General features: G+C 40.5%; 1 protein-coding gene across 1 annotated transcript in view; it reads right to left on the bottom strand.

Annotated features, from left to right (window-relative positions):
• The window catches only part of slc30a6 (solute carrier family 30 member 6), a 111,034-nt gene that overhangs the window by 42,333 nt on the left and 42,036 nt on the right, over positions 1–26,665 (bottom strand). Inside the window, exons 5-9 of the mRNA XM_067988694.1 lie at positions 19,339–19,381; positions 17,718–17,783; positions 8,590–8,670; positions 4,473–4,508; positions 3,283–3,377 (exon numbers count right to left, since the gene is read on the bottom strand). Of these exons, the coding sequence (XP_067844795.1) occupies positions 3,283–3,377; positions 4,473–4,508; positions 8,590–8,670; positions 17,718–17,783; positions 19,339–19,381 (321 nt within the window). The remainder of the gene's footprint in view (positions 1–3,282; positions 3,378–4,472; positions 4,509–8,589; positions 8,671–17,717; positions 17,784–19,338; positions 19,382–26,665) is intronic.

The raw sequence follows: 26,665 nt of genomic DNA on the forward strand, positions 1-26,665 counted from the left end.
GATTAGTCCCAAGATGCCGTCTAGCAAGGTCATGAATACTCAATTGGTTAACACCAGCTGGGTTCAACTAAAGGTTTCACAGAAGTGATGCCACACTGTAGGAAAGATATTGAGGCAATAGAGAAGGGACAGCGCAAATTCACTAGGATGTTGCCTGGCATGAGGAAATGTAAATCTAAAGAAAAACCTGAATATTTGGGGATGCTTTCATTAGAACAGAGGAGATTCCTAGATGATTTGATAGAGGTGTTTAAAATTATGAAGGGGTGGGGCAAAGTAGATAGAAACAGACAGTTTCCATGGATTGAAGGGTCTTGAAATACAGGTCATAGATATAATAAGCAATTTAGCAGAGAGAGCAGGAGTAACTTTTTTTTAAACATAAAGGGTTGCGAGGCTGTGGAATGCACTACCAGAGTTAGTGATCAAAGCAGAAACCAGAATAAATTAGACAGTTGGTTGAAAGAAGGAAATAAAGAGATTTAGGGATATGGGGATATGGGAACAGGGCAGGTGCAAGGAGTTAGGACTACTGCTCACGTGAAGGATAAACATCAACACAGACTGGTTGGGCCGAAAGGCTTGTTCCCATGCTGTAATTTCTATGTAATCTATGTAAAGAAACAGCATGATTGGTCCATGAAATAAATAACAGAGAGTTAACTTATTATGCAGGTAAACAAACACAAGTAAGTTTGCACCTTAATGAAAAGGTAATTAGAATAATTAGATGTGCCTTGAACCACACTAGTTTTGCAGTGTTTATATTTGAGAATATCATCTTAGAATTTTACAGCACAGAAAGATGTGCCTATGTGTGATGGGTGAAAATACAAATTACTTATCCAAACCTATGGTCTTTCATTTTACAGCAGTCTTTCAGTTTGTGCTCTTCAACTGGGCCTCTGACAGTTCTCACCCAAAACGTGCAAAAACCTAAACTCATCATCCGGCTGACTATTTATCTATAACTATATTACCTTGATTATAACTTCATTCCAAAGATTTGAGCATATAATCTAGGCTGACACTTCAGTACAGTATTGAGGGAGTGCTGCATTGTCGGAGGTGCCATCTTTCGGGTGAAAGGTTAAACCAAGGTCCCGTCTGCCCCCTCACGTGGACGTAAAAGATCCCATGGCACTATTTGAAGAGGAGCATGGGAGTTCTCTAGGTGTCCTGGCCAATATTTAGCCCTCCGCTAACACCACCAGAAACAGATTATCTGGCCATTTATTTCATTGCTGTATGTGGGACCTTGCTGAATGTAAATTGGCTGCTGCATTTTCCTGCATTACAACAGTGACTACAATTTGAAAGTACTTTGTTGGCTGTAAAGTGCTTTGGGACATCCTGAGGTTGTGAAAGGGGCTATATAAATGCAGGTTCTTTCTTTTTTTCCTCATTCTTTTTTTCACTTTCTTGCTCTTTTAGCAGATCCTCATCTTTCTTAACTTTCCCCCAACGATCTCTTCACTCTGTTACTTTTTCATATTCTTCACATAATCTTTTCCTGCCCATCATCAGCTCCCTGGTCTCCTACATCATTGAAAAGACATTCACTATTGATTGCATTAGATACATCTTGTGCTTTTGCCTGCCCTTAGAAAATAGCCTGTGTTCTACACTACATCTTGGCTAATACTTCCACATTTTCTAACTCATACCGATCAAACAGCAAAAATTATACCATATTTGACAGAATGGGATATTTATAAAAATAAGAATATGAATATACCCCACAGTTCAATTCTTTTATGGGAGAAAGCTGCAGAGAAGTACAGTGAGTCCTGAAGATTAACAAAAAACCAAAGAGATACTCCAGTATAGTAATCCAGAATTTCCATTTGGGAAGTGCATGCAAAGTTTTACAGCGATGATGTATATATGACACTTCTTATCGCTTGATTAGCAAAACTAGCAGACTTTGGTGCAAAATAATCAGTTATTATAATCTAAAGCACTGAATGGCCTGATTATTTTTAGGGTTATTATAGCCTATATTTCCCACCTCCCCTTTTTCTCCCCAATTCCCTTAGCCAACTTGCTTCTAATATCATTCTTCAGCTGTTTGCCAGGAGGTATGCCAGAGTGGCCCAACAATGATTTTCCCAATGGCCCACTCAGCATCTTCCCACAACAATGTGGCAGAGAGCAGAATCTCAGCAGAATGGGAAAACAACATCCATGTCCCACCTTTTCTGTAGAGCTTTCAAAACGTGACAAGTGTGTACTGATTTCTAATCTCAAATAGTGTTTCCACTTCCAGCTGATACTGGAAACGGATTTGGGGGAGGAACAATTTGTAAAAGTTTACATTGCTTACAAAAAGCACATTTTTGTGTTATATACATGTATTGCTCTGGTGCTTGCTGTAAATCTACATTGTTTTAATATGGGAAATTAAGTTACCTATTCAAACCTATAAACACTGAAAAGCCTTTGAATTTTCAAAACATGACATTGTGTATAATGCAACATCTGCGTAAATGTTTGTGTTTTAAATGCTGATGCTGGGTATTAGAATTTGAGAGAAGTACAGGAGCACAGAACATTTCTTTCTTCAGTGCACCTGTACTTTTACATCAAATAAAAAAGATGAGTAGGAGACTGCTATCATCAAGAGTCCTTTTAAAGATTTGAATTAAAAAAGCATTTAAATAGTGAGTGTTGATGACATCAGGGGTACAGACTGGAGGAGTTAGAGAATTAAATTAATAATTAACATTTGAAATAGAGATGCAGGTTAATGAGAAAATGCACGCTAAAGTTGATTCAGCTCCCTTGCTACTGTCAGGCTAAGAAACCCTTTCTAACTAATTTCCACAGCTGGAAGTAACATTAAAAATGGAAATGAGAGAATAAAGTTTACCATATCCTGACAAATAGATGTCCCTGATGGAGTGTCTCTCTTCAAATTCAAAAGAAAGTGTCATCTTGTTGTATTAAATAAACTTTACTACGGTCCTAAAAGAGTTAATGCAGAACACATGTGGAGAACATCGTTCGACCCTTGCAAGAATAACTGAAATATGTTGGCTATAAAACAGAGTTGTGTAGAATGCCCCTGAAGCCCATACTGTAAAGAAAGCAATTTTTTTTGATCATTAATTTTTATTTTTAAAGCCACTTTAATTTATCCTTTTTGATGGATTCCTGTAGATAATTGACTCTCTTGACATCATTTAAACATGATTAACAGCTGTTTTGTAGACAACATCTAGGTCATTGCAAATTGCTACCACATTACGGCTAGTATGTAGCTTTTCGATAGCAACGTACCTTCAGAGACATAAGCTAAAGACTTGTTCTTCAAAGACAGCATTGTAAGTAAATTGAAGAACAGGGCCACAAAGGTACCAACAAGGAGGCGCCCCCTGCAGGATAAAATTTGTTTTTAGCAAATCATGGAAACTGATTTTTATTTTAACAATTACATACCCTGTAATTATATTTCTAAAAATTCATTTGTTTTGTATTTACTAAACATGCAACTATCTATGAAACTGAGATTCATTGTAGAGTTAGTATTGAAGAAATGCAAAAACAAACTGGAATTTACAATAGACAAATTATTAATGGCATAAGACAGTTTCTCCATTATCGGGCAAGAAAACCTGGGGGAGGAAAGAGATAGTGAAGAGGGTTTTTTTTAATGGTACACCCCATTATACATAAACAATACATGCTTATGACATGTTCATTTGGCAGCTTTGTGACATTGCTGCAGAGACAGCTCCCCCATGTGCCCAGGAGCTGCTCCAAAGGAAATGAAGGCTATGACTTTGGACTGACCTGAGTGCAGCTCTAGAGCTAAGGGCTCTGCTGAAAACCAAGACCCAAAGATGTCCTCCTATTATTTTTCCATTTAGAATCTAAGAGGACTTTGATAGGGTGGACTTGGAGAAAATGTTTCTGCTTGTGGGGGAATCCAAAACTAGGGGTCATAAATATAAGATATTCATTAATAAATCCAATAAGGAAGTAAGGAGGAACTTTTTTACCCAGAGAGTGTTAGAATGTGGAACTTGCTACCCCATGAAGTAGTTGACACAAATAGCATAGATGCATTTAAGGGGGATATAGACAAGTACATGAGGGAGAAAGGAACAGAAGGTTATGCTTATAGGGTTAGATGTGGAGCATAAACACTGGCACAGCCCAGTTGGGCCGAATAGCCTGTCTTTCCTGTAAATTCTATGTAATATGTAACTTTGAACAGAAAGTGCTTTCCTCTTTAACCTTTGTGGCTAAAAGGAGGATTAATTTGAAGAGAATCTTACAAGTTGTGTTGGGATTTAAAGCATGGATTCATCAAATGCACTGGTCCTTTCCCTTACAACAAAGGGCTGACGTGCATGACATCACCTGTGAATAGTTGGCTTTATTTAAGAAAAACTGAAAAACGTTTAATTTTGCTGCCAAGATATTACTAAATTTTTGCTCATGCAGAACTAAATCGAAAAACTTACGTATGGATTTCAGGCTGTTCTACAAATCGCTCCACACTGTTTTAAAAAAAAGTCAAAGGAATTAACCCGCTGCATTGCTAAAGATCGGGAAAGCAATCATACTTCATTTCTATGCAAGAACGGTGTACTCCTCTCTCTCCTACTCCCTCATAAGCTTATTGTACATTAGCTTGTGTTTACAAGACTGATACAGGCAATCAATCAGGCTGAATATATGGAACTACAGTTGATACATAAATATTCAGACAACCAGAAACAACAACAGCCCATCTACTTCATTAAATATTTCAACTCTAAACTGTAGAGGTTGCCAATATATTAATATATTACAGGGCTTAGAAATGAACTTGCTTTCATTACACAATAAGATACATAAAGGTTTAAATGTATAAAAGACAACAAATGCACTTTTGCTGATATTGATGTTAATCTGTTGACTCCTTCATCATTAGCAGTTATAACAGATCATGTGCCTTTTAAAAAAAAAATCCTCCCCAATTTTCACCCCTTCTGAAGGTGTTGACGTATGGCGGCGTATAATTCCAAGGATGCTGATTACCCTACAGTACCGAGCTTAAGTGATTACTTGCTGTATAGTAATCAGGTAGGGGAACCCTGGTTGGTTTTTCCTTTCCTAGCCCAGGGGGTGGGGTCACAAGATCAATTGCAAAACCCCGAACTCTGCTCCAGCTGTGATCAGCTAATTCAGCACAGACTAGGAATCAAATCTGGGATGGTCTGCATGGCTCAACGATACACTGTATTTACCAACAGGTATTGGGAGACTGGTGGTGTAATGTATCATAAGGCCCATAACAATTAATTTGTTGTGCAGCTTGGCAAGTAGATATTTTCTATGATCAGACAGCTACACAAATAATTTTCTCCGAAACCATTAACATTCTACACAACACAGTACATTCAGATAACTGAATATTGCCTGCATATTTTATTGCTTTTCAGGATTAAATTTAAGTAAAGATTTGTAAATATCTTATTCTAACAGTGATGCTACCACAGGTGATGTAGAGTTATTTTGAAACTTTATGCAGCCAGCAATTTAGTAGTTTTAAAAATCATATGATACATCTGGAGACTACATTCAACATGTTTGTATAGACAGCTGTTTACATGAACTGATATTAATGTTTTTCTTCTCAGAAAAGATACATGCATGTTATATAGACAACAGGCAGAGTGTCTCTAGAAATTTTGACAATGCAGCCTTTAAAACGTACAATGCTGCAATAACTGTATAGTACACAAATTACGAAAACAGAATTCCTGACTTCCTTTTTTCCTAGATCTATCTTATAAAGATTTGAAACAGATTTTTACTCTATCCTCTGTGACAGCATCAAGCAATCCAGGTCATCTGTAGCATGAAGCAGATGCAACGAATAGCTTTCTCTGCATTATCCTGAATTTAAAACCAATACCCAACCTCAAAAGGGCACGCACAACTTCAATTGATTGCAATTTTTTTTTGTTACAGTGGCCTCGTCGACTGGGGACATAATTGATATGCTCTGAATTCATTTCACTTTGGACCCTTTAAGGTGTCCAGACTCAAATCTAAAGCCAAGAAATATTTTAAATTAATTTATATTTTACAACAAATTGGTGTGATACTGAGGAACATGGGTCAGCAAGATCGCCAATTTGATCCTTACTTGATCTGTCAGAGCACAAAAAAATAGTTTTTCTGTGTCCCTGTGCTTGAGGGAGAGGAAAAAAAACATGCTAGGTTTCCCACTCCTGATTACTATGCAGGAAGTCTGATCTTTGGATAAGGACAAGACTCAGCTCAGCAGTGACAACCTTCCTGATTGTTAGTAGGCTGGTTGGCTCTCATTATTGCAACTTACACGCAAAGATAGCCCCTAGGATGAGGCACTGGATGGTTGTTGGTACCAATACAAGACAAATAAATACCTTCAATAGAAAAGGGGAGCGGAAGGAAGACAACATTAAAAATGGGAAGCTTGATTTTTTTCAATCTTCACATTTAGGTTTGAATTAGGCACATACCAACTTTATTAAAAAAATGAACAGTAGAAATACACACAGATCACAAGATAATTATGGATAAGGAAGGCCATTCAGCAACCTTAGTTCATCCATCCAGAATTAACCTAATAAAAATGCATTCTTGTTTTTATATCTGCCTCTTTCTCTAATTGACAATTGTATTGGTTGATGAAAATTAAAAGTCTAGGTAGATAGTGTGCTATATAACAGAGGCCAGGAAGGAGCTTCATGGATGGGATGCCCAATATGGTGAGTTGAATATCTGTCAGCCTATCAAAGGGAGGCATTAAAAAAAGCTTAAGGGTTTCCTACAAGTTTGGCGAGGAGGAGAGGGGGAGGGGAAGAGGGGGGGAGGGGAGAAAAAAGAGAAACAGAAGATCAGGGGGGTAATTTTAACCCCCAAGAACAGGTGGGCTGGGGGGGGGGGGGGGGGGTGCGGGTGGGAAGATAAAAATTGTAAAAATGTAAACCCGACCCCAACCTGCCCTTTCCGGTTTTAATGGAGGTGGGTCAGGGGGCCGACGACCAGCCCGCTCTCCGGAGGTGGGTCAGTCAGTAAAATCTTTTAAAAGGAGGCTGCGGGCCTCGATTTTAATAGATTTTTAATTATTTTAAGCTCCTGCGGGCTGGGATTCCTCGGCCTTCTGATTCACGTCACGTAAGAGGAGGCAAGAAGGCCCGGATCAAAAGGTAAGTGTCTTTATTGCACTGCTTGTGGACCAGGAAAAGCAGGAGCGTTTCCTCCAGGCCCAACAAGCTTACCTGCCGCAATCCCACACAAGCGATCGGCTGACCACCCCCATGTCTGACCCCCCCCCCCCCACCACAATGACTAACCATCACGATCTCCGCCCCCCCCCCCACTACTGATGTCCAGCTTCAACCTCCCACCCCACCTCGATGTCCCACTTATCTGGCATCTGCACCCCGGCTGCTTTCCTGTCCAAACAAGCAGCCAGCTTGTCAATCATGCTGCCTGTCGGGCAGAAAACCTGTTGAAAAAATTTAGAAGACGCCCTGACATCAAAAACGTCAGGACATCCGGGAAACCCATTCTTCTGGGTTTCCTATCCGGAAATCCTTCCCCCCGCTCTCTTCACAGCCCTGAGTAAATATCGAGGCCCAGAGTGTCAGTCATGCTAGGCTGGCCTTGAATACTCCTAGTGGTTATCTACAGAACAGCAATAATAGAGGCCTGACAGCAGATCTCCAGGTCATCATCTTGGTCAGGGAAGAAAAATGTGAAGGAGCGGAAGGGGAAGGAACAAGAGAAGAAAAATAATTTTTGAAAAACAGAGGTAAATAAACTCGAATTGCTCTCGTATTACAAGTGGTTGGCTGCAGAGCAATACAGGCAGGAACCTTGGACCAAGGTACCTGCATTGTTCTTAGGTACACAGCATGGAAGAAAAAATTTTAACGGAAGGAGAAAATTTGAAAGTCAGGAAGCACAAGCGATGTAATGCATTAAGCTCATTTACTTGAACATGGTCTTTTAAACTTACTGCTGAAGCTGAGGCCCCCTTCTGCCTCCAAATGGTCATGTATTTTTATGATAGTCCAATAACGGCACTTTTTATTTATCCACTTATTTATTGACTGATTGATTAAGTAAGCTCAGTAATATATGATAAGCTTCATTACTTATAGCTTAAAAACCACCATTTCTCACACTAAACAAGGATTCTTCGCAATGGAAAAGCTTCCAGAAATTAATAGGTAATCTCTGGTCTAACCAATATTAGAACTCTTAAAATGTTATTTAGCAGTAATGGATTTTAATTGCTGAGCTTTTTAATTACTAAATCTTTGGTTTGGATTCCCTTATCAATCATACTGAATCTGGATAAAACCTTAAAGTAACACCAATGCGTAGCCAACAAAGTACGCCACCCCCTCCTCTTCTTTTCTTTGGCACGATTCTAAAATACTCTCAAATTCCCCAATTATTGCTCTAATGCTGAAAGGAACAATTGTGTTCTTGCATTCATAAAATATTGATTAGCCCGATGCATGTCAGGCCAGGATAAATTTTCATGGTAAAATGTTAAGTGTCAATCAAAAGGAAAAAGACCCACATTCCTACCTTTCTTTGAGTATAAACAGAGCCCCGAGCTGTGCCAGGACGGTGGCAGCAAACACTGCTAATACTTCAAACCTCTCAAACCTGAAATTTAAGAATCAGGCAGGAAAACAAGTGTCACGATTGTAAAACAATCCATGCATGGTTCTCAGTAATGCATATACTATTCCGTGCAGAGCAGAAATAGGTGCAAGACAGAACTAAAATTGCTGTAACATAGGATTTCCCCCCGTCTTAATGCTAAAACCTTTAAGATAGTTCAGCAAACAGTGGAATTAATAATTCCAAATTTCAACTGGAGAATGCAATCCTGTTCATGCAAAATTTATTAGTTGTTTTATAAACAGTCATTTTCAATACCTTTGTTTTAGATCTCATCCATCAAATAAATTACTGCAACATTCAAAACAACACTAATATATATCTCTTGCTGTTTAAAAATAAATTTCAGGAAGATATAATATCAAATGTATTTTTTTTGTTTGAAGTTTTTTTCCCCCAGGGATGTTTCTTCTCCAGGAAGGAACTTAAAAAAAAGCATCCCGTATGATCAGTCTTTCGGATGAGGCCCCGTCTGTCCTCTCAGGTGGACATAAAAGATCCCATGGCACTATCTCAAAGAAGAGCAGGGGAATCTTACCCAGCATCCTGGCCAATATTTATATCTCAACCAATATCACTAAAACAGATAATCTGGTCATTATCACATTGCTGTTTGTGGGAGCTTCCAGTGTGCAAATTTTCTGCTGCATTTCCTACATTACAACAGTGACTACACTTCAAAAATACTTCATTGGCTGTAAAGCACTTTGAGACGTCCTGAGGTCATGAAAGGTGCTATATAAATGCAAGTTTGTTCTTTTCTTTATATAGAAGGGGAACAGCTGAATCATTAATGAAACATTGGGGGGAAAAAAATTGGATAAGGCCTAATATTAGGCACGGGTAGCGCGACCCGCTATGAACCTGCGCCCAATGGCCCCTGCGTCCGGCCTCAGTACTCACCTTCAAGCAGCGTTGAAATCTCGGCCTTACATGTCGATTCAAGTAAATGCACACTTTCCACCAGTAGGGGGAGCCCCAATCTCTTGACGGGAGGATGTCTCTTAAAATCTCTTAAAGGTAGCCAGTACCTGTTATTTGCTAAAAATAACAGTCTGCTGTCTGCATGGAGATCAGACATCACACTTGTAAAGCACAGATGCAGGTCCCATCATTATGTTTACAAACTGATGAGTTATGTTACAACATTTGAATAAAGGTTGCACACTACTAAATCCCACATCCTCCAATCTGCATGCCAGACCTCACCAATTTGCTGATCTACCAGGCCTGTGACAGCACGTGCATGAAGGTTCTCTGCTGATGCACTAGAGGCTTTGGTGCAAGAGGTGGACAGAAGGAGGGACATCCTATATCCGCGGTGGGGGGGGCAAGAGGCCTTCCAGACATATGGCCAAAAGGCAGTGGGAGGCAACGGGAGATGAAGTCAATGCCAGGTGCTCAGCACCACAAACATGGATGCAGTCCAGGGAGAAGTTCAATGCTTTGACACGAGTGGTCAAGGTGAGTGAGGTCAACTGTCAAGTGGCGTCTCCTACCAACTGCACCACTAGCCACATTCACTGCTCCACACACTACACCCCCATCACCCAAATACCAACAAACTCTTTCCATCAGTACTCAATTCTTCCAATCAGATGCTTCCTCTCACCCTTACACATTACCACTGTTGCAAGCTGCCAACTCACAGGCCACACACACTGGCAGCTATTCAACCATGACAGGCACATCACCCAGACACACATCCCGCTTTCTTGCAGAAGAAGGTGGCGCATAACAGGAGGCAGCAAGTGGCAGGGACATTTAGCCCCTCGAGCCTGTTCTGTCATTCCATGAGATCATGCTGAACCGGTGACCTAACTCCATATACCCGCCGTAGCCCCTTATCCCTTAATACCCTTGGTTCTCAGAAATCTATCAATCTCAGATTTAGAATTCAAAATTGAGCTAGCATCAACTGCCGTTTGCAGAAGAGCATTCCACACTTCTCCCACCCTTTTGCGTGTAGAAGCGTTTCCTAACTTCATTCCTGCATGTCCTGGCTCTAAACGTTAGGCTATGTCCCCTAGTCCCAGTATTCAAGTATAGGAGACCTTCAAAAACAGTTACAAATGTATCAGCAGCCAGAAGCAATAATCCAGCCACTAACCTGAAAATCTTGCATGGTCCTTTTAAATAGTACTGGTGGGGGTCCTGCAGGCACTCTAAGACCCGTTCAGATGGTCGTGGTTAAGACTTTGCCTTGAGTTGAGCGTTAGACACCATTTTGGCACTTATCACTTTAAATCAGCATAGCACACTGATTGTATCCATTTTCTCCTTACTTTACATGCTTCCGGTGTTTGGTATTTACGCATGCGCTAAATCCTATACCAAGATGGCGTCCGGCGCACATCACGCTGGAAACATGCATGCGCAGCCAAGACGCCATCTTGGATGATTGAGAGGCCAGGTAGTGCCGTAACAACCCATTTAGCACCCATTATGAGGATATTCTTCAGATCATAGAAGTAGTTTTGACCAAACAGTGCCTATCATTGCTATTTGCAAAAACAATCATTCAGAAATAAAATACAGTAGACCAGACAGGTTACTGTATTTTTTCTGAGAATCATTCAATTTAAAAAAAGGACTGAAGATCAAAGTAGTGCAATTTATTACCCTATCCGTGTCGAGAGGAACTATGCACTGGAACTCCAATGTTCTGTAATACAAAGTAGAGGGACACAGGACCGTAACTGATCTTCCCCACAAGATAAGCTTTCAGTCTCAAATGCACTGTTTTAGGGAGGAGCGGTCACCAATGGTCATTTTAGTGCACATTCTAGTAGCTGCCTAAAACATTGTCGGAGGCTTAGGAGTAGACCTCCAGCCAATGTGCTCAGCTGGTGAAGGTGAAGGTGAGCAACAAAACAAGACTAGTGTTTTATGGGATGGGAGAGCGAGAAGAAAGGTAGTGATAAAAATAAAATTACAAAAAAATCTATACAGATGACAGCTGGGAATGCTATTCCATAACTATCTTCTTTTCTACTAGGTCAATCTTTCAATTATTTCACGTTAAGCTAGTGATCAGACCGTGGAAATACATCAGCTAACCAGGCCTAATTTCTGGATAATAGACTGATTTAAATGCAATTGGATTTCAAAGGACATTTGTAGTTTCCGGTGAGTGTTGGGTATTGAAACACTAAAACTTAGCACCACAGAATGTTACGATCTCCTTCTCAGCTCACTTTCCAATCTGAATTGTGCTGAGCAGAGATATAGCAAGGAGAAGCCACAACATCTTCTAATGCTATCTACCTTCACAAGCCAAGCAGATGGGAGGCTGCTTCCAGGCCCCTGCCAATGCATCAGGAGGCCATTAGGAGGTGCACGAGACTGGGGAAGCACCTGGGCTCCATGAAGAATATTTAAATTTGGGGAAGGGGGAAAAGAGCCACAACCACATTACAGGATCTCTACTGCACTTCTGCTATCCTTTTCCTTTGAGTGTCACATTTCTACTAAGGATTAATTTAGAGTCATGATACGCTATAGACCCACATCCACCGTAGAGCTAGAGCAGATTTTCCTCCCATCAGTCCGGACTGATGTAAACCCAGATTCCCCAAAGTTTATTCCTGGATTAGGATCCATTACAGGAAGAGCTTGATGCATTTCACAAGACATATTTCGAGATAGAACTTGGCTTTTTCCAGAATATTTCTTGGGTGGCCCAGTAATAAAAATGTGTAGTTGTAGTAAACAGATTTGATTCTAAGTTCCTGATCTCAGTTGAACTAATTGGAGTTGAAGTATACTCAGAGGTAGGTAAAAATAAATAGGAGGGACAAGTTAACCCCATCAGCTCTTTACACTCCTCCCTCTGGCCATTTCAACAGTTATACTGATAGAAACCTGGGTACAAATAGCCTCAAAGAATGGTGCTCTTTGCAAGACCACTTACTACGCCAGGATGAGGCCCTATTATGGCCTCCTCATTAAGTGATATTTGCTCCATAAAATAAATAAATATTTATTTTTATGTAGCACTTCTAGTGAAGCAGCAGGAACTGCTGGGGGTTTTGAATAAGATGGTCATGTTTTTTCACCTCGTTACAAAAAGCAGCAAAGATGGCTGCCCCAAGACAACATATATGGGGTGGGATTTTTTTCATGGGGAGTATCAAAGGTTAAGCCCATTGTACAGCCTTATCCTAGAACATTACTTTAAAATGGGGAGAAAAAAAAGTTCATAGTATCCTAGCCCATAGGCTGAAAACGGAGAAAGATAACGCAAAGTCAACTAATGCTTAATATGAGTGCTAGGGGAGAAGAGAAGCTCATCACATAGGAATTCCACGTACAAGTAATAAAGACAGTCGTGCGGGGTAAGGTGAATATCCCCCAAAAAGAGCATGTCTATTGTTTTATTTTCTCCCCTTCATTACTGGCTGTTCTTTCAGAGTTAACAAGTCACATGAAAAAACAAAAGGACATAAGAACATAAGAAATAGGAGCAGGAGTAGACCATATGGCCCGTCGAGCCTATTCTGCCATTCAATATGATCGTGGCTGATCTTCGACCTCAACTCCACTTTCCTGCCTGATCCCCATATCTCTTGATTCCCCCAGAGTTTAAAAATCTATCTACCTCAGCCTTGAACATATTCAACAACTCAGCATCCACCATGGGGTAGAGAATTCCAAAGATTCACAACCCTCTGAGTGAAGAAATTCCTCCTCATCTCAGTCTTAAATGGTCGACCCCTTATCCTGAGACTATGCCCCCTAGTTCTAGACTCTCCAGCCAGGGGAAACAACCTCTCAGCATTTACCCTGTCAAGCCCCTCAGAATCTTGTATGTTTCAATGAGATCACATCTCATTCTTCTAAACTCCAGAATATAGGTCCATTCTACTCAATATGAACATTTCTTATGTTCTAAAAATGTTTTCAGTTTATACAGTGGTATCTCCATGCCGTCAGGATAATAGAGTTTCCATTGTATAGGAATGTGGTAAGCAATGATCTTTCTAACAGAGTAGGCTACTGTTAACTGAATATTCAGAGTTTGGGTTCATCCAGTAGAACATTGATACAAGTTAGAACTTGCACAGTTCGTTTAAGACTACATTTTTCTGTGAATACACAGGAGTTCAACTAGGTGGTTTATTTACAAAGTGAAATTAAGCTGCTGCATTTCTTTCTCATGCCAGTAATGTAAGTAGTCTTCTGCTCTGTGGGTCACCCTCTAAACAACCAGATCAAATATGTCCACTGAACCATACAATGTCTTCACCAACTGGTTAAACTTAACGTTTAAAGAAAAAAAAAAGTGACCAGTTTAGAAATCTGGTTGAATATTTTCAGGTTTGAAAAACCTAGAAACAATCCTTTTGGCCAACATCCATTAAGATTTTAATAATTAAAGGGAATACACTGGAGCCAGACATTCTTGTTTGGTAAGGAGATTATCCAATAGCCTCCATATGATTGTGAAGGCAGTAGGTTTGGAATTCTAGACTGAGCAGGAAGCTGTATTGTTGTGCTGCTAAGTGAGGTGTAGAAGGAAGCAATTGTACGTCAGTGATAGATGTTGTGTTGAAGCCATAAGAAAGAAAAGACTTGCATTTATATAGCGCCTTTCACAACCTCAGGATGTCCCAAAGCGCTTTACAGCCAATTAAATACTTTTGAAGTGTAGTCACCATTGTAATATAGGAAACGTGGCAGCCAATTTGCACGCAGCAAGCTCCCACAAACAGCAATGAGATAATGATTAAATAACCTGTTTTAATGATGTTGGTTGAGGGATAAATATTGGCCAGGACACCGGGGAAAACTCCCCTGCTCTTCTTCAAAACAGTGCCTTGGGATCTTTTACGTCCACCCAAGGGGATAGGCGGGGCTTCGGTTTACCCTCTCATCTGAAAGATGGCACCTCTGACAGTGCAGTACTCCCTCAGTACTGCAGTGGAGTGTCAGCCTGGATTATGTACTCAAGTCACTGGAGTGGGTCTTGAACCCACAACCTTCTGACTCAGAAGCGAGAGTGCTGCCCCTGACCCATGGCTGACATCAGGTAAGTGCAGGCTATACTGTGGCTCTCCGGAACACCATGTCTACTTGCTCAGATTAATCCTCAAGTTCACCAGTAACAGTTGCTCTGAACCACCAGGACATAAATGGAAACTAAACACACTACATGATGTTGCCACAGAAAATGAAACAAGAGAAAGAACAATGTATTCTCGAAGGGATGCAATGCTGAGGTAGAAAATTCAGATTTCCAGCATTAAAAAAGCACATTAAGGATGAAAAATAAATGTTAGCCCAATTTCTATAAGAAATTATGAAAATTCTTTAAGGTGCTAAATATTACTTTCTATAGCGTTTGTTGATAATTAGAGAACACCAACTTGGAGGATACTGAGCCTGACAGAAAGCTGGAGACTTGTACTAATGACTATGAGCCCTGAAATTTAAGAAAATCTTGGTGTATGGTCTTGCTTGATGGGAGCATAGATCAGAGGACTGGGTGTGGAGATCAGCATGTCCAATTTATTAGCCGTTGATTTAAAGGCCAGAAAACCCGAAAACACCATGAGTTGGCATGCTGACTTCTAACCCCGCTTTCGTACTGTGCCAAAAGTGCAGGATTGCAATTTCAGGGCATATATCCTGCTGATGTTACAAAAACTAACCTTTTTAATATTTTATCAGTTTGATTTTTCTTACAACATTCAACTGGTATAGTAAAAATGAAACACATTGGCAAAATGATGTTGTCTGGAAAAAAAAACTGTCCCAAATACAAGACATAATGGAACAAAATACTGGACATGTGAAAAGTGTCTGTGTGTCTCCACTTAGGGGGAAACAGAGAATAATAAATTGTAAATATCCCCCCCCCCCCATCCTTCAAAAAATCTCTTTCATACATGGGACCAGCCTCTTTGAAGTGAAACCTCCAGTAACTCTATCAGTGTCTCTTATCTCAGTGAATATTTATCACCAACCGAAATGAAACGCCACCCCCCACGAACTGAAAAACAACTGGGTAGGTTTTGATTTTTTTGAACATTTCTCGCATGCTTAGCAATCTACTGACTCGGTTAACATCTGTATAGAGGAAAAAGACTGACGGGGCTGGTTTCTGAAACATTACTTTAATTTTGATAGGCTAGGGCTGATAAGTGGCAAGTAACATTTGCGCCAGGCAAGTGCCAGGCAATGACCATCTCCAACAAGAGAAAATCTAACCACCTCCCCTTGACATTCAACGGCATTACCATCGCTGAATCCCCCACCATCAACATCCTGGGGGTCACCATCGACCAGAAACTTAACTGGACCAGCCACATAAATATTGTGGCTACAAGAGCAAGTCAGAGGCTGGGTATTCTGCGGCGAGTGACTCACCTCCTGACTCCCCAAAGCCTTTCCACCATCTACAAGGCACAAGTCAGGAGTGTGATGGAATACTCTCCATTTGCCTGGATGAGTGCAGCTCCAACAATACTCAAGAAGCTCGACACCATCCAGGCCAAAGCAGCCCGCTTGATTGGCACCCAATACACCACCCTAAACATTCATTCCCTCCACCACCGGTGCACAGTGGCTGCAGTGTGTACCATCCACAGGATGCACTGCAGCAACTCGCCAAGGCTTCTTTGACAGCACCTCCCAAACCCACGACCTCTACCACCTAGAAGGACAAGGGCAGCATGCACATGGGAACACCACCACCTGCACGTTCCCTTCCAAGTCACACACCATCCCGACTTGGTAATATATCACCGTTCCTTCATCGTCGCTGGGTCAAAATCCTGGAACTCCCTTCCTAACAGCACTGTGAGAGAACCTTCACCACATGGACTGCAGCGGTTCAAAAAGGCGGCTCACTACCACCTTCTCAAGGGCAATTAGGGATGGGCAATAAATGCTGGCCTTGCCAGCGACGCCCACATCCCATGAATGAATAAAAAATTTTTTTTTTTTTTTTTTAAGGAGGGGTAGAATGGAAAGGTACTCATCTGATCTATTTCAGTGATGTCATTACTAATTACAGGGTCATTGTATAACTCACAAAATGGCCCCCTTCCAATGTGCAGCAGGGTTGTTTTTGGGAATGGGGGAATTCCTTGTTAGCTGGATGTATGGTATGCATAGAAACTCATCACTATGGTTAAGTCTCCAAATGGAGCCACCGGAAAATCCATGCAGGTAGAGTTTCTGTTTGCCCAGTATAGAAAGCACACTTCCGCCCCATTGGATTTAGACACACATCACTTAGCCAAATACAAAGATATTAGGTATAAATTAATAAGGGCCGAGGCTCAGGGACTCCAAAGTGCGTGCCAGGGTAGTACTGGCATTTTAACTGGCTAAAATTATGCCGATTACCAGCATAGAGCACTGGTAGGTTTCCCACTGCTTGTCCAGCCAGAACCATCCAACCGATTAGAAAATTAGCTTGACAAGTTATTTAGATACAGTGAGATGAAATCCCAGTCCCCAGTGACAGGTCCCATTAATGAGCCAGGCTGCCATTCAATTATCAACAGTGCCCTGGTCCTAAGGCCCTGCCCGGCTCAGATATCACATTACCGAGTCTGCTACAGGTTGATTGATTGGTGGAGTGCCTCTGTAAGTGCATATGGCAAAAGGGCCAAGTGTTGCCTCCACTTCCTTCCTTTGCAAAACAGAACATCCTGCTAGGGCGCAGTGCTCTACCCAGGGGTGGAGCAGAGAACTGATGAGACTTCACTTTAGTCGCATGCAGGCTGGAGAACCAGCCACCCGAGGTTGTGAACATAACAACCATTTGGCTGGAAAACTGTTCCTTTACTAACAGGCATCCACAAAAACAAATGCATTAAAAAGGTTAAACATTTCTCCTTCATTAAAATGGACAGAAGGTACCTTGTCCTCATCAAAATTACTATGGGTCAAAAGGGCTAACTTGCAAAGAGCCGGCACAGGCTCGATGGGCCAAATGGCCTCCTTCTGTGCTGTAACCATTCTATGATTATACAAAATTTTAAAAAGTGTCTGAGTAATGCTGAATATACACTTACCCAAAGGAATACCCTGGACTAGGTTTCTTCAAAGTCACCCAGAAACTTATTAGGTAAGTCACCAAACTAAGAAATAAACAGATTAATGTCAAAAAGCCTGGACTGAAGATAGTTGAAGTAAACAAAGCCAACTGTATTCATATGAATCAAATCTGCTTATGAAATTATTGTTTTTTAAAATTGTAAACATTTCACACAATTGTCTGTACAGAGGTAACTGTATATTTTACAATTCTGAACTCTGCCCAATAAACAACATAATTTTGTGGCATAATTATCCACAACTGTTATTACCAGAGAGTTCTGGGGAGGTGTTTTGATTTACTGGAACGGTTTCTTTTAGTGGTGCTGAATTTGTCATAATCTCAACAGTAGCACTGTTAACACTCTACTGAACATTAAGCTGTTCCTCATAAATTTATGTAGATAAATAATACATGTGAGAAGAACAAACAACAGTACTTCCCCCTTTTCAATTAACTGCTGAGTAGACAACCATTTTTAAAAGGTAAAGTAATAAGATTGTGTATCAACTGCATCTTACAGATCTCCCAATCATATTTTCTGGTGCCAATTTAAAAGTAACAAAATCCAACATGATTTTGCTACAATAAAGACATGTCACTTTCCATTCTGCCTCAAGTGTTGTCCTCCTAGAAAATTGTCAATTGAGCTACTCAATTTCAAATGACAGCAGATACCAGATTGATAATCACTCCATAAACAAGACAGAAAGGGCTGGAAACCAGAAGAGTCCCATCTGAAATGTTAACCTATCTTTCTCTTTCAAATACTGACTGAACTTCTATGTGTTTCCATCATGTGTGTTTTTTTCCAATCTTACTTTATCCAGTGAGGTAGGGATTATTTCCTTCGATTGGTTAGTATTCTCACATTTAACTCAAAGCACTGAATGTCCTTTGTAATTTTCAAAGTAATAAGTTATAAAAGAATTTTACAAAAAAATGCTGCAGGAATTCTCGTACTAAATTCTCAACAGAGACTCATTCAGAGACAAAGCAATTTTCTCCCCTGACAACATTCTTAGAAACAAAATACGCATTCTAAGCTCTACTATCTACCTTCAGAACAAAAATAGCCACTCAACTGTTATGTGGCTGAACAGCCAAATGAAATGAGGAATAGTTGTGAAATTACACAACTTGAAGCAGGTAACAGCATTGTCATGGCAACCAGAATCTGCCACAAAAGTTCCCAATCTAAGCCGTGCAACTGGAGGGAAATGGTGAATGAACGTCAGGCATTGCCCCGAGAAAGTAGAAGTTCCCAAAGTCTGTTCTTGTGAACTTCTGAGCAGCAGAGGGCAGATCGCCTGCCCACCCTCCCTCAGTAAAAAGGGTAACTGATTATGACATAAACAGAGAAGACACACAAGCAAAATTTAAAAAGAAAAACTGAATACCTGATAAAAAGCAGTTACATGGTGACAACTAATTATGAACATTTTTCACTACAGCTATTTGTACAATTTGGCAAAATAAAATCTCACTTGTGTCAATTAATCTTTAGTCCCATTGAGCTTGCCTTTTTTCCAGATGCAGGCACAAATGAAATGGAGCACTTTGCATTAAAAATTCACAGGATGTTTAAAAAAAATTACCTGAAAAGATCAAAGATGGTAAGGTACGTGTAGGCAGTCAGAGCTGTAGGGAAAAGGAGAGGGAAAATGTCAAATTAACATACAATTACATAGAATGTACAGCAAAGAAACAGGCCATTTTGCCCAACAGGTCCATGCCGATGTTTATGCTCCACATGAGCCTCCTCCTTCCCTACTTCATCTAACCCTAACATCTTCATTTTGTGTCCAATGCATGTTTTTTTCCTTGCTCACGGGAAATACAAATGAAATTTCTTTGTGGGTCTAATGCAAACATTTGCCTACAGGAAACTCTCCAACTTAATGGATATTTACAACCAATTTTGCACTCCAGAACTGTTCCAAAATATGTTCCTGTTTGCTTACTTACTGTGCCACATGTGAATGCAGACTTATCACTGGTAACATTAATTCTGCCTCATAATTAGTTTTTTTTCTTCAGCAATTCAAAAATCATTTTACTATATGTACAAATCTATCATAGCAAAAAAGGATCAGTACTGCAACATCCGGCAGCATACAGTGTTTATTTTCAGTTTTCTAAAACTCAGTATCTCTGCTGTGGCAAAGGAAGGTATAATTGACAGCCACTACTTTGCTACATTAAATCTTTATCTTAAGCTTGTTGACCATACAGGCAGTGACATGTCCCCGATTTATCTTGGGAGGATTCAGGCAAAATACGTCCTAGTTGGATTGGGCAGAAGGTGATCCTATTAGTAAGATGGATGGGTATTAATGCTAATGGGGCAGGGGTTCTGAAAGATTTCCATTTTAATCTATTTTGTCTCAATAGAAATAATCTTAAAACAGGTCGGTTTTACTACAGTATGCGAGGTGAAATTAAAGTGTATACAAAAATTAAAACTCAATGCTGGGAAACACTTGCAGCTGTAACATCATCATCGTCGGTTGAATATCGTCAAAGCTCCTGTGACTGTCCTCCATACCTAAGGCAGGGACATGAACCCTGGTGTTGTGTTTTAAACTGTCCATGGCTGCTCTTTCATTGACTTTTTATGTACTGCAGCTGTGTCATGGCTTGTAGGTTGTGGATGCCATGCCATGGGCTAATTCAAGGATTAGCCCATCCGTCTTTTGACGGCATCTCCTCCATCAGGGGCTCCACTAATCTCCTTCAGGCGCTCATCCTGCCTGAAGCAGTCGGCACTTTCTGGAGGTGGCCTCGTTATTTAATTGCTGTCTGGCACTCAGCATTGGCCAGTCACAAGCTCTGAAAGAGGATCAGCATTTACCAAAGTCCTTCAATGGAACAGGGACGGTATCAATTTAAATTAAAACTCACAGGTCTGCTGGAAAGCTTTTTAAAGTAACTTGTGCATGCTAATATGAAAACTACTCATATTCAGAGGGTCTGGGCAATGGGTATGGAAAGGAATTTTTCTTCCATTTCAAAATCTTAAAAATAATAGATGACACTAGATCCTTTTTAAAAAAAAAAATTTTCAAAAATCATACATAAACAACTGCGCATAGACACGGAAAAGAGTCAACAGAGAAACTTGTCCCACTCACAAAGCCTCCTGTCACCCATTACAAAATATGATTGACTGTGGTCATGAGAAGAATATGGAGATAGAAAGGCACACAAAGATTTATGGTTTTAAAAAACTAGAATGTCTTTGCTATTTTGTACGATTGAAGATAATAACAGCACCATGTCATGTCTGTCAAATTCTGACACAGTACAACTGTGCATCAAAATGCTACATAACAAATTCAACCTTGCCACAGGATTGTCTTTCTGTCATAAGAAGGTCAACCGAAATCATGCAAATCGTAATTTAGGAATGGTTTTATCTTTCGTTCTTGTAATACTTGACATGTTTGCAAATCCACGAAACAATCCATTTTCCCATCCTGATCCAATTAAAACCTCATCAGAATCCTCACTTCCAGCAGCACATTTGAAATGGTTGGTGCTCGACTAATTTAAATAACAATTCAATTTCTAAAATAGATGTTGTGGAGATTTAAAACCAAAGATAGCATTGAAAGAGAAATACAGTCTATTGTTGAAAAACGACTAATGCAGAATGCTAGAACAGCAATGTGGGATGCTGGGGCAGTTTGGGGGTGGGAGATAACACAAGTTTAATCCTCATTCCATTATTCTTTTTGGCAGGTGTGCAGCCATGTGGAGGAACCAAGCGCCCAGACACCTCCTTACAAAGCAGAAATAGAAAATCAAAAGGAGTGTCTTCCTCAGCCCTGTTGCAAACCTAATGGCAGCACTGGTAGGGGTCCTGCAGTACACTGTCTTATGGGATCAGGAATAGGACATTCAGCCCCTTGAGCCTGTTCTGCCATTCAATTAGATCATGGCTGATCTGCACCTCAATTCCATTCACCCGCCTTTATTCTATATTCTTTGATATCCTTACCTAACAAAAATCTATCGATCTCAGTCTTGAAGATTTCAATTGACCCAGCTTCCAGTTTGGCAGAACGAATTCCAGATTTTAAATTTTTTTTTTATTCGTTCATGGGATGTGGGCGTCACTGGCGAGGCCAGCATTTATTGCCCATCCCTAATTGTCCTTGAGAAGGTGGTGGTGAGCCGCCTTCTTGAACTGCTGCAGTCCATGTGGTGAAGGTTCTCCCACAGTGCTGTTAGGGAGTTCCAGGATTTTGACCTAGCGACGATGAAGGAACAGCGATATATTTCTAAGTCGGGATGGTGTGTGACTTGGAGGGGAACGTGCAGGTGGTGTTGTTCCCATGTGCCTGCTGCCCTTGTCCTTCTAAGTGGTAGAGGTCGCGGGTTTGGAAGGTGCTGTGGAAGAAGCCTTGGCGAGTTGCTGCAATGCATCCTGTAGATGGTACACACTGCAGCCACGGTGCGCAGGTGGTGAAGGGAGTGAACGTTTAGGGTGGTGGATGGGGTGCCAATCAAGCGGGCTGCTTTGGCCTGGATGGTGTCGAGCTTCTTGAGTATTGTTGGAGCTGCAATCATCCAGGCAAGTGGAGAGTATTCCATCACACTCCTGACTTGTGCCTTGTAGATGGTGGAAAGGCTTTGGGGAGTCAGGAGGTGAGTCACTCGCCACAGAATACCCAGCCTCTGGCCTGCTCTTGTAGCCATAGTATTTATGTGGCTGGTCCAGTTAAGTTTCTGGTCAATGGTGACCCCCAGGATGTTGATGGTGGGGGATTCAGCGATGGTAATGCCGTTGAATGTCAAGGGGAGGTGGTTAGATTCTCTCTTGTTGGAGATGATCATTGCCTGGCACTTGTCTGGCGCGAATGTTACTTGCCACTTATCAGCCCAAGCCTGGATGTTGTCCAGGTCTTGCTGCATGCGGGCACGGACTGCTTCATTATCTGAGGGCTTGCGAATGGAACTGAACACTGTGCAATCATCAGCGAACACCCCCATTTCTGACCTTATGATGGAGGGAAGGTCATTGATGAAGCAGCTGAAGATGGTTGGGCCTAGGATACCGCCCTTTATATAAAAAAGTGCTTCCTTATTTCACTCCTAAATAGCCTAGCTGTAATTTTAATATTATGCCCTTTTGTTCTGGATTCCTCCATCAGAGAAAATGGTTTCTCTGTATCGTATCCCTTAATCATTTTAAACACCTCAATTAGATCACCCCTCAATCTTCTAAACTCAAGAGAATACAAACTGTCCTCATATTTAGCTCTTTAAGCTGGTATCATTTTGGTGAATATGCGCTGTACCCCTTCCAAGGCCAATATATCTTTCTTGAGGTTTGGTGCCCAAAACTGAATGCAGTACACTCCAGATGGGGTCTGACCAAGGCTCTGTACAACTGAAGCATCACTTCCTCCTCTTTGTATTCAAACTCCCTTGAGATAAAGGCCAACGTTCCATTCACCTTTTTGATTACAGCTGTTATTTTTTCAGCAAAATCTAGGCCATCATTTCCTTCTGGACTGTCATTTAAAAATCTCACATATAGGCACCAAGCTCACAGCTCATATTTACACTGAAGTCAATAGAAGGAAAAATTGGGCGGGGTGTGGTAAAAGGCAGCTACCGCCAGTGTTCCATCCCCAATGAAAGTGAAAATCACCTCCCAATTTCTACCCTTCCCCAAAGGGAAAAAAAAAAATCCATCTGTTAATAGAAATACTACACGCTAACTTACTGAAGATTCAATAGCATTTGATAAGACCATAATCAGCAAAATAATTTATGATTCAAGACATTGTTGAGTAATTAATGAACATAGAAACATCAAAATCAAAAGTAACCTTAGGGGAAGATTTCCATTATTTGCTAGGTAGAAAAATCATAAATGGGTGTATAAATAACAATTTTGTTAAAATGAAGAGCAAAATCTTCCCCATTTGCTTTTCAGTAGGTGGTATGGGGAAGAGAGACAGAAAGAGAACACAATCCTGGGTTACATTTTTTTTGTTATTTGAGAGCATAAAGTGTTTACATTATTTTCATACATCTCACAGGCCATGGAGTTTGCTATTTTGAGCTACTGTTAACAGGTAGCACCATAATTTCCAAATTAATGACCACAGTCTTACAGTATTAATAACTACAATAGTCATCCTGATGGCTGTTCTCCAAGTTAGAGACATTAAATTATGCCTAGGACAACAAAGTCAAGACTACTGGCAGGAATAAGACACATATAGTTGCAGAAAGAGGATCCTTGCCATATGCAGCTAATCTTTCAGTCAGTACAACAAACATACACACAGAAACCAAGATCATCCTGAAATACACAGCACATCTTTTAAGCAAACACTTGAACATGCTGACAGCCATATGAAAATGTACAGTGATGCTTTAGTAATAGAGATACCATACGTGGCACACTGCAAGCAGTTGAACAGAATTAGATTGAATGAATCGTGATAATCTACAACTAGTTAAGGCTTGTGTGAATTGAAAATAAATGCTACATTTACAAAGCAAGATTTAACTCCACATGCTTAGGTGACAATATTAAATAACCATTGTAGGATTATGCATGGTTGGAAGTGACTGATAAGGCAGACGTATGCTGCAGGGAGTCAGGTGGCATCATTAGTTATGGTAGAAAAGTGAGAGTGGTTTTGACAAGCTTTTCTCTTCAAACCTGACATTGAGGTGTACCATTAAGGTTTGGGGTCACATATAAAAATCTTAAATCCGTGTCCCATTAATTTGGATATAACTTGAGATGCCGATCCTAACATATCCAGGTGGTCTAATTTTGGATTTATTCACCAAGGAGGCAACAGCAGTAAGAATAGCTCTTTCCAAACCTCCCTGGGCTGAGCACATTAACACTGTGAACAGAGTGTCCTGGGAATTCTGTACTTCATCTGCATTTGTTGAATTACTAGCACAGCAATTTTGGTTCCTGCATATTAATATAAACAAAATATATATTTTTTGGATGGCTGACACTGTCTTACAGGGATCCATGTAAAAGGTATCAATGTTTGCAGGATATAGATACCTCACACCTGTACACCACTGTCTCAATAAAATGAAAAAAATCAAAACAATGCTAATGAGTGTTAAAGCAGGACTGAAATGACAGATCTAAAAATGCCACAGGCTATTATAAAATAGAATACAGGCACATGAATCACAGGAGGATACAGTAAGGGATTAATGTGCTCATCGCTGGATCTGAGCAACTTTTACTACAATTTATAAATTAAATTTTTTTTTAAAAGAGCATCAGATAATCAAGGAGATGCACCTCACTTTAATACACAATTTTTTTTTAAACTAGAAAAAGACACTAATGATCGAATGAATTGTGCCTACTATTGAAATATTCATCAGTACTGTATTATTACTAAAAATGAAAGGGGATGAACAGTCTCCGGAGTTACCAATGTCTTCCCTTGTTACAGATTTTACAAATTTTGGTAAGAGGCAGAATGAGAAGAGACATTTTATGTAACACTCCTGATTTTGCAACATTTTTAAAACCACTCCAGTATCACAAATAGGGACAGTGAACTGTAGGCAGCACCCCTCATTCACATGGTCACCAGAGCTGAACGCTCATCATCTGGCCCGCTACCTTCATGTACTATGGTTTGAACCAGCTGTTATTCTGTTCTTAATGAGAATTACATCCAGAAATCCAGTGGGTGGAGTTGAGGGTGGGGATTGGAGGTGAACAAAGTAATTGAGAGATATTTTCCCTGCCATGGGCACCTTGGTGCTAAAAAACATTTCGGATTTACTTTTGAGTCTACGATCTTATATCTATGAGCACTGGATAAACACCCATTTACACTACTGGTACCATACAGAGCTAGCATGTAGTTGAAAACAAAGGCACTGTATCCCCTGATTATGCCTTCTTGTAGCCAGTTTGTGTCTCCCATGTGTGGGTGAAAACAGACTAAAGAAAAGGAGTTTATTTTATTGGGGCGGGGGGGAGGCTGGGGGGAGGGGGGAAGGAGGGAATCCCCGCGTGCATTTACAATGATCGTGCCTACAGCTATTAAAAATAAACCTTCATATTTCAGTTTTGTTAGCCCAGTCCTCGTGCAGCAGCTAAGTCAGAGAAAAACCATGGGAAGCAACACGTATAGGAGTTAGTGTCTAGGTTTTTTTTTTCAGTTATGGAGGGCTCTGCAATGAACCTTACAAATCAGTTTAGTGGCTGTAGGAGCAAGATCATCCATTGAGGTAGGACTCGAACAAGCTGGTAATTGCCAAATTTGGACAATTTTGCTTTCATCAGATTTAACAAATCAGCATGTGATTTCACCACCTTTTTGAAATAGCGACCGCAGCACCAGTTAAGGTTAACGACTGCAGACAAGACTAGGGCCAGCAGGGCTGATGCAAAAATACTCATGTGAAAACAACCAGCAATTCAGCAGAAGATCTGGTAAGATTCTACACATTTCTGACTCCATTAAAGCACTTTGGTGGCCACGGCATAGCACACTGCCGTCTGAGAGCAGCATCCCATCAGCGGGATAAGGTCAGCTGTGTATGTTTACAAAAGTGGCCAATCAAGATAAAAGAAACAAGAACAATAAAGGTAAATTAATCCATCTTTCTGGTTTAATTTTTAATGCTGACTGCAGAACACAAGACAAACATTCATATACTCCACTCTCTCATTTTATTTGTGCCATTTTATTTCCTGCCCTGGGGACAGATACATTTCTTACATAACTGCAGGCCTGCTACCAAGGGATCAGCAATGTTAAAGGCTCTGCCCTTTCCCATCCATCTGTGCTACATTTAGCCCATTCCCCTGGCAGGCCTGCAACTGAGCCAATAGAATGGTGTAGAAACATTCGATTTCCAATATCAAAATCTTAGCTAGTTTTCAGACTCAGAGAAGAGATT

This window comes from Heptranchias perlo, chromosome 8 (assembly GCF_035084215.1).
Source record: "Heptranchias perlo isolate sHepPer1 chromosome 8, sHepPer1.hap1, whole genome shotgun sequence".
NCBI classification, from domain to species: Eukaryota; Metazoa; Chordata; class Chondrichthyes; order Hexanchiformes; family Hexanchidae; genus Heptranchias; species Heptranchias perlo.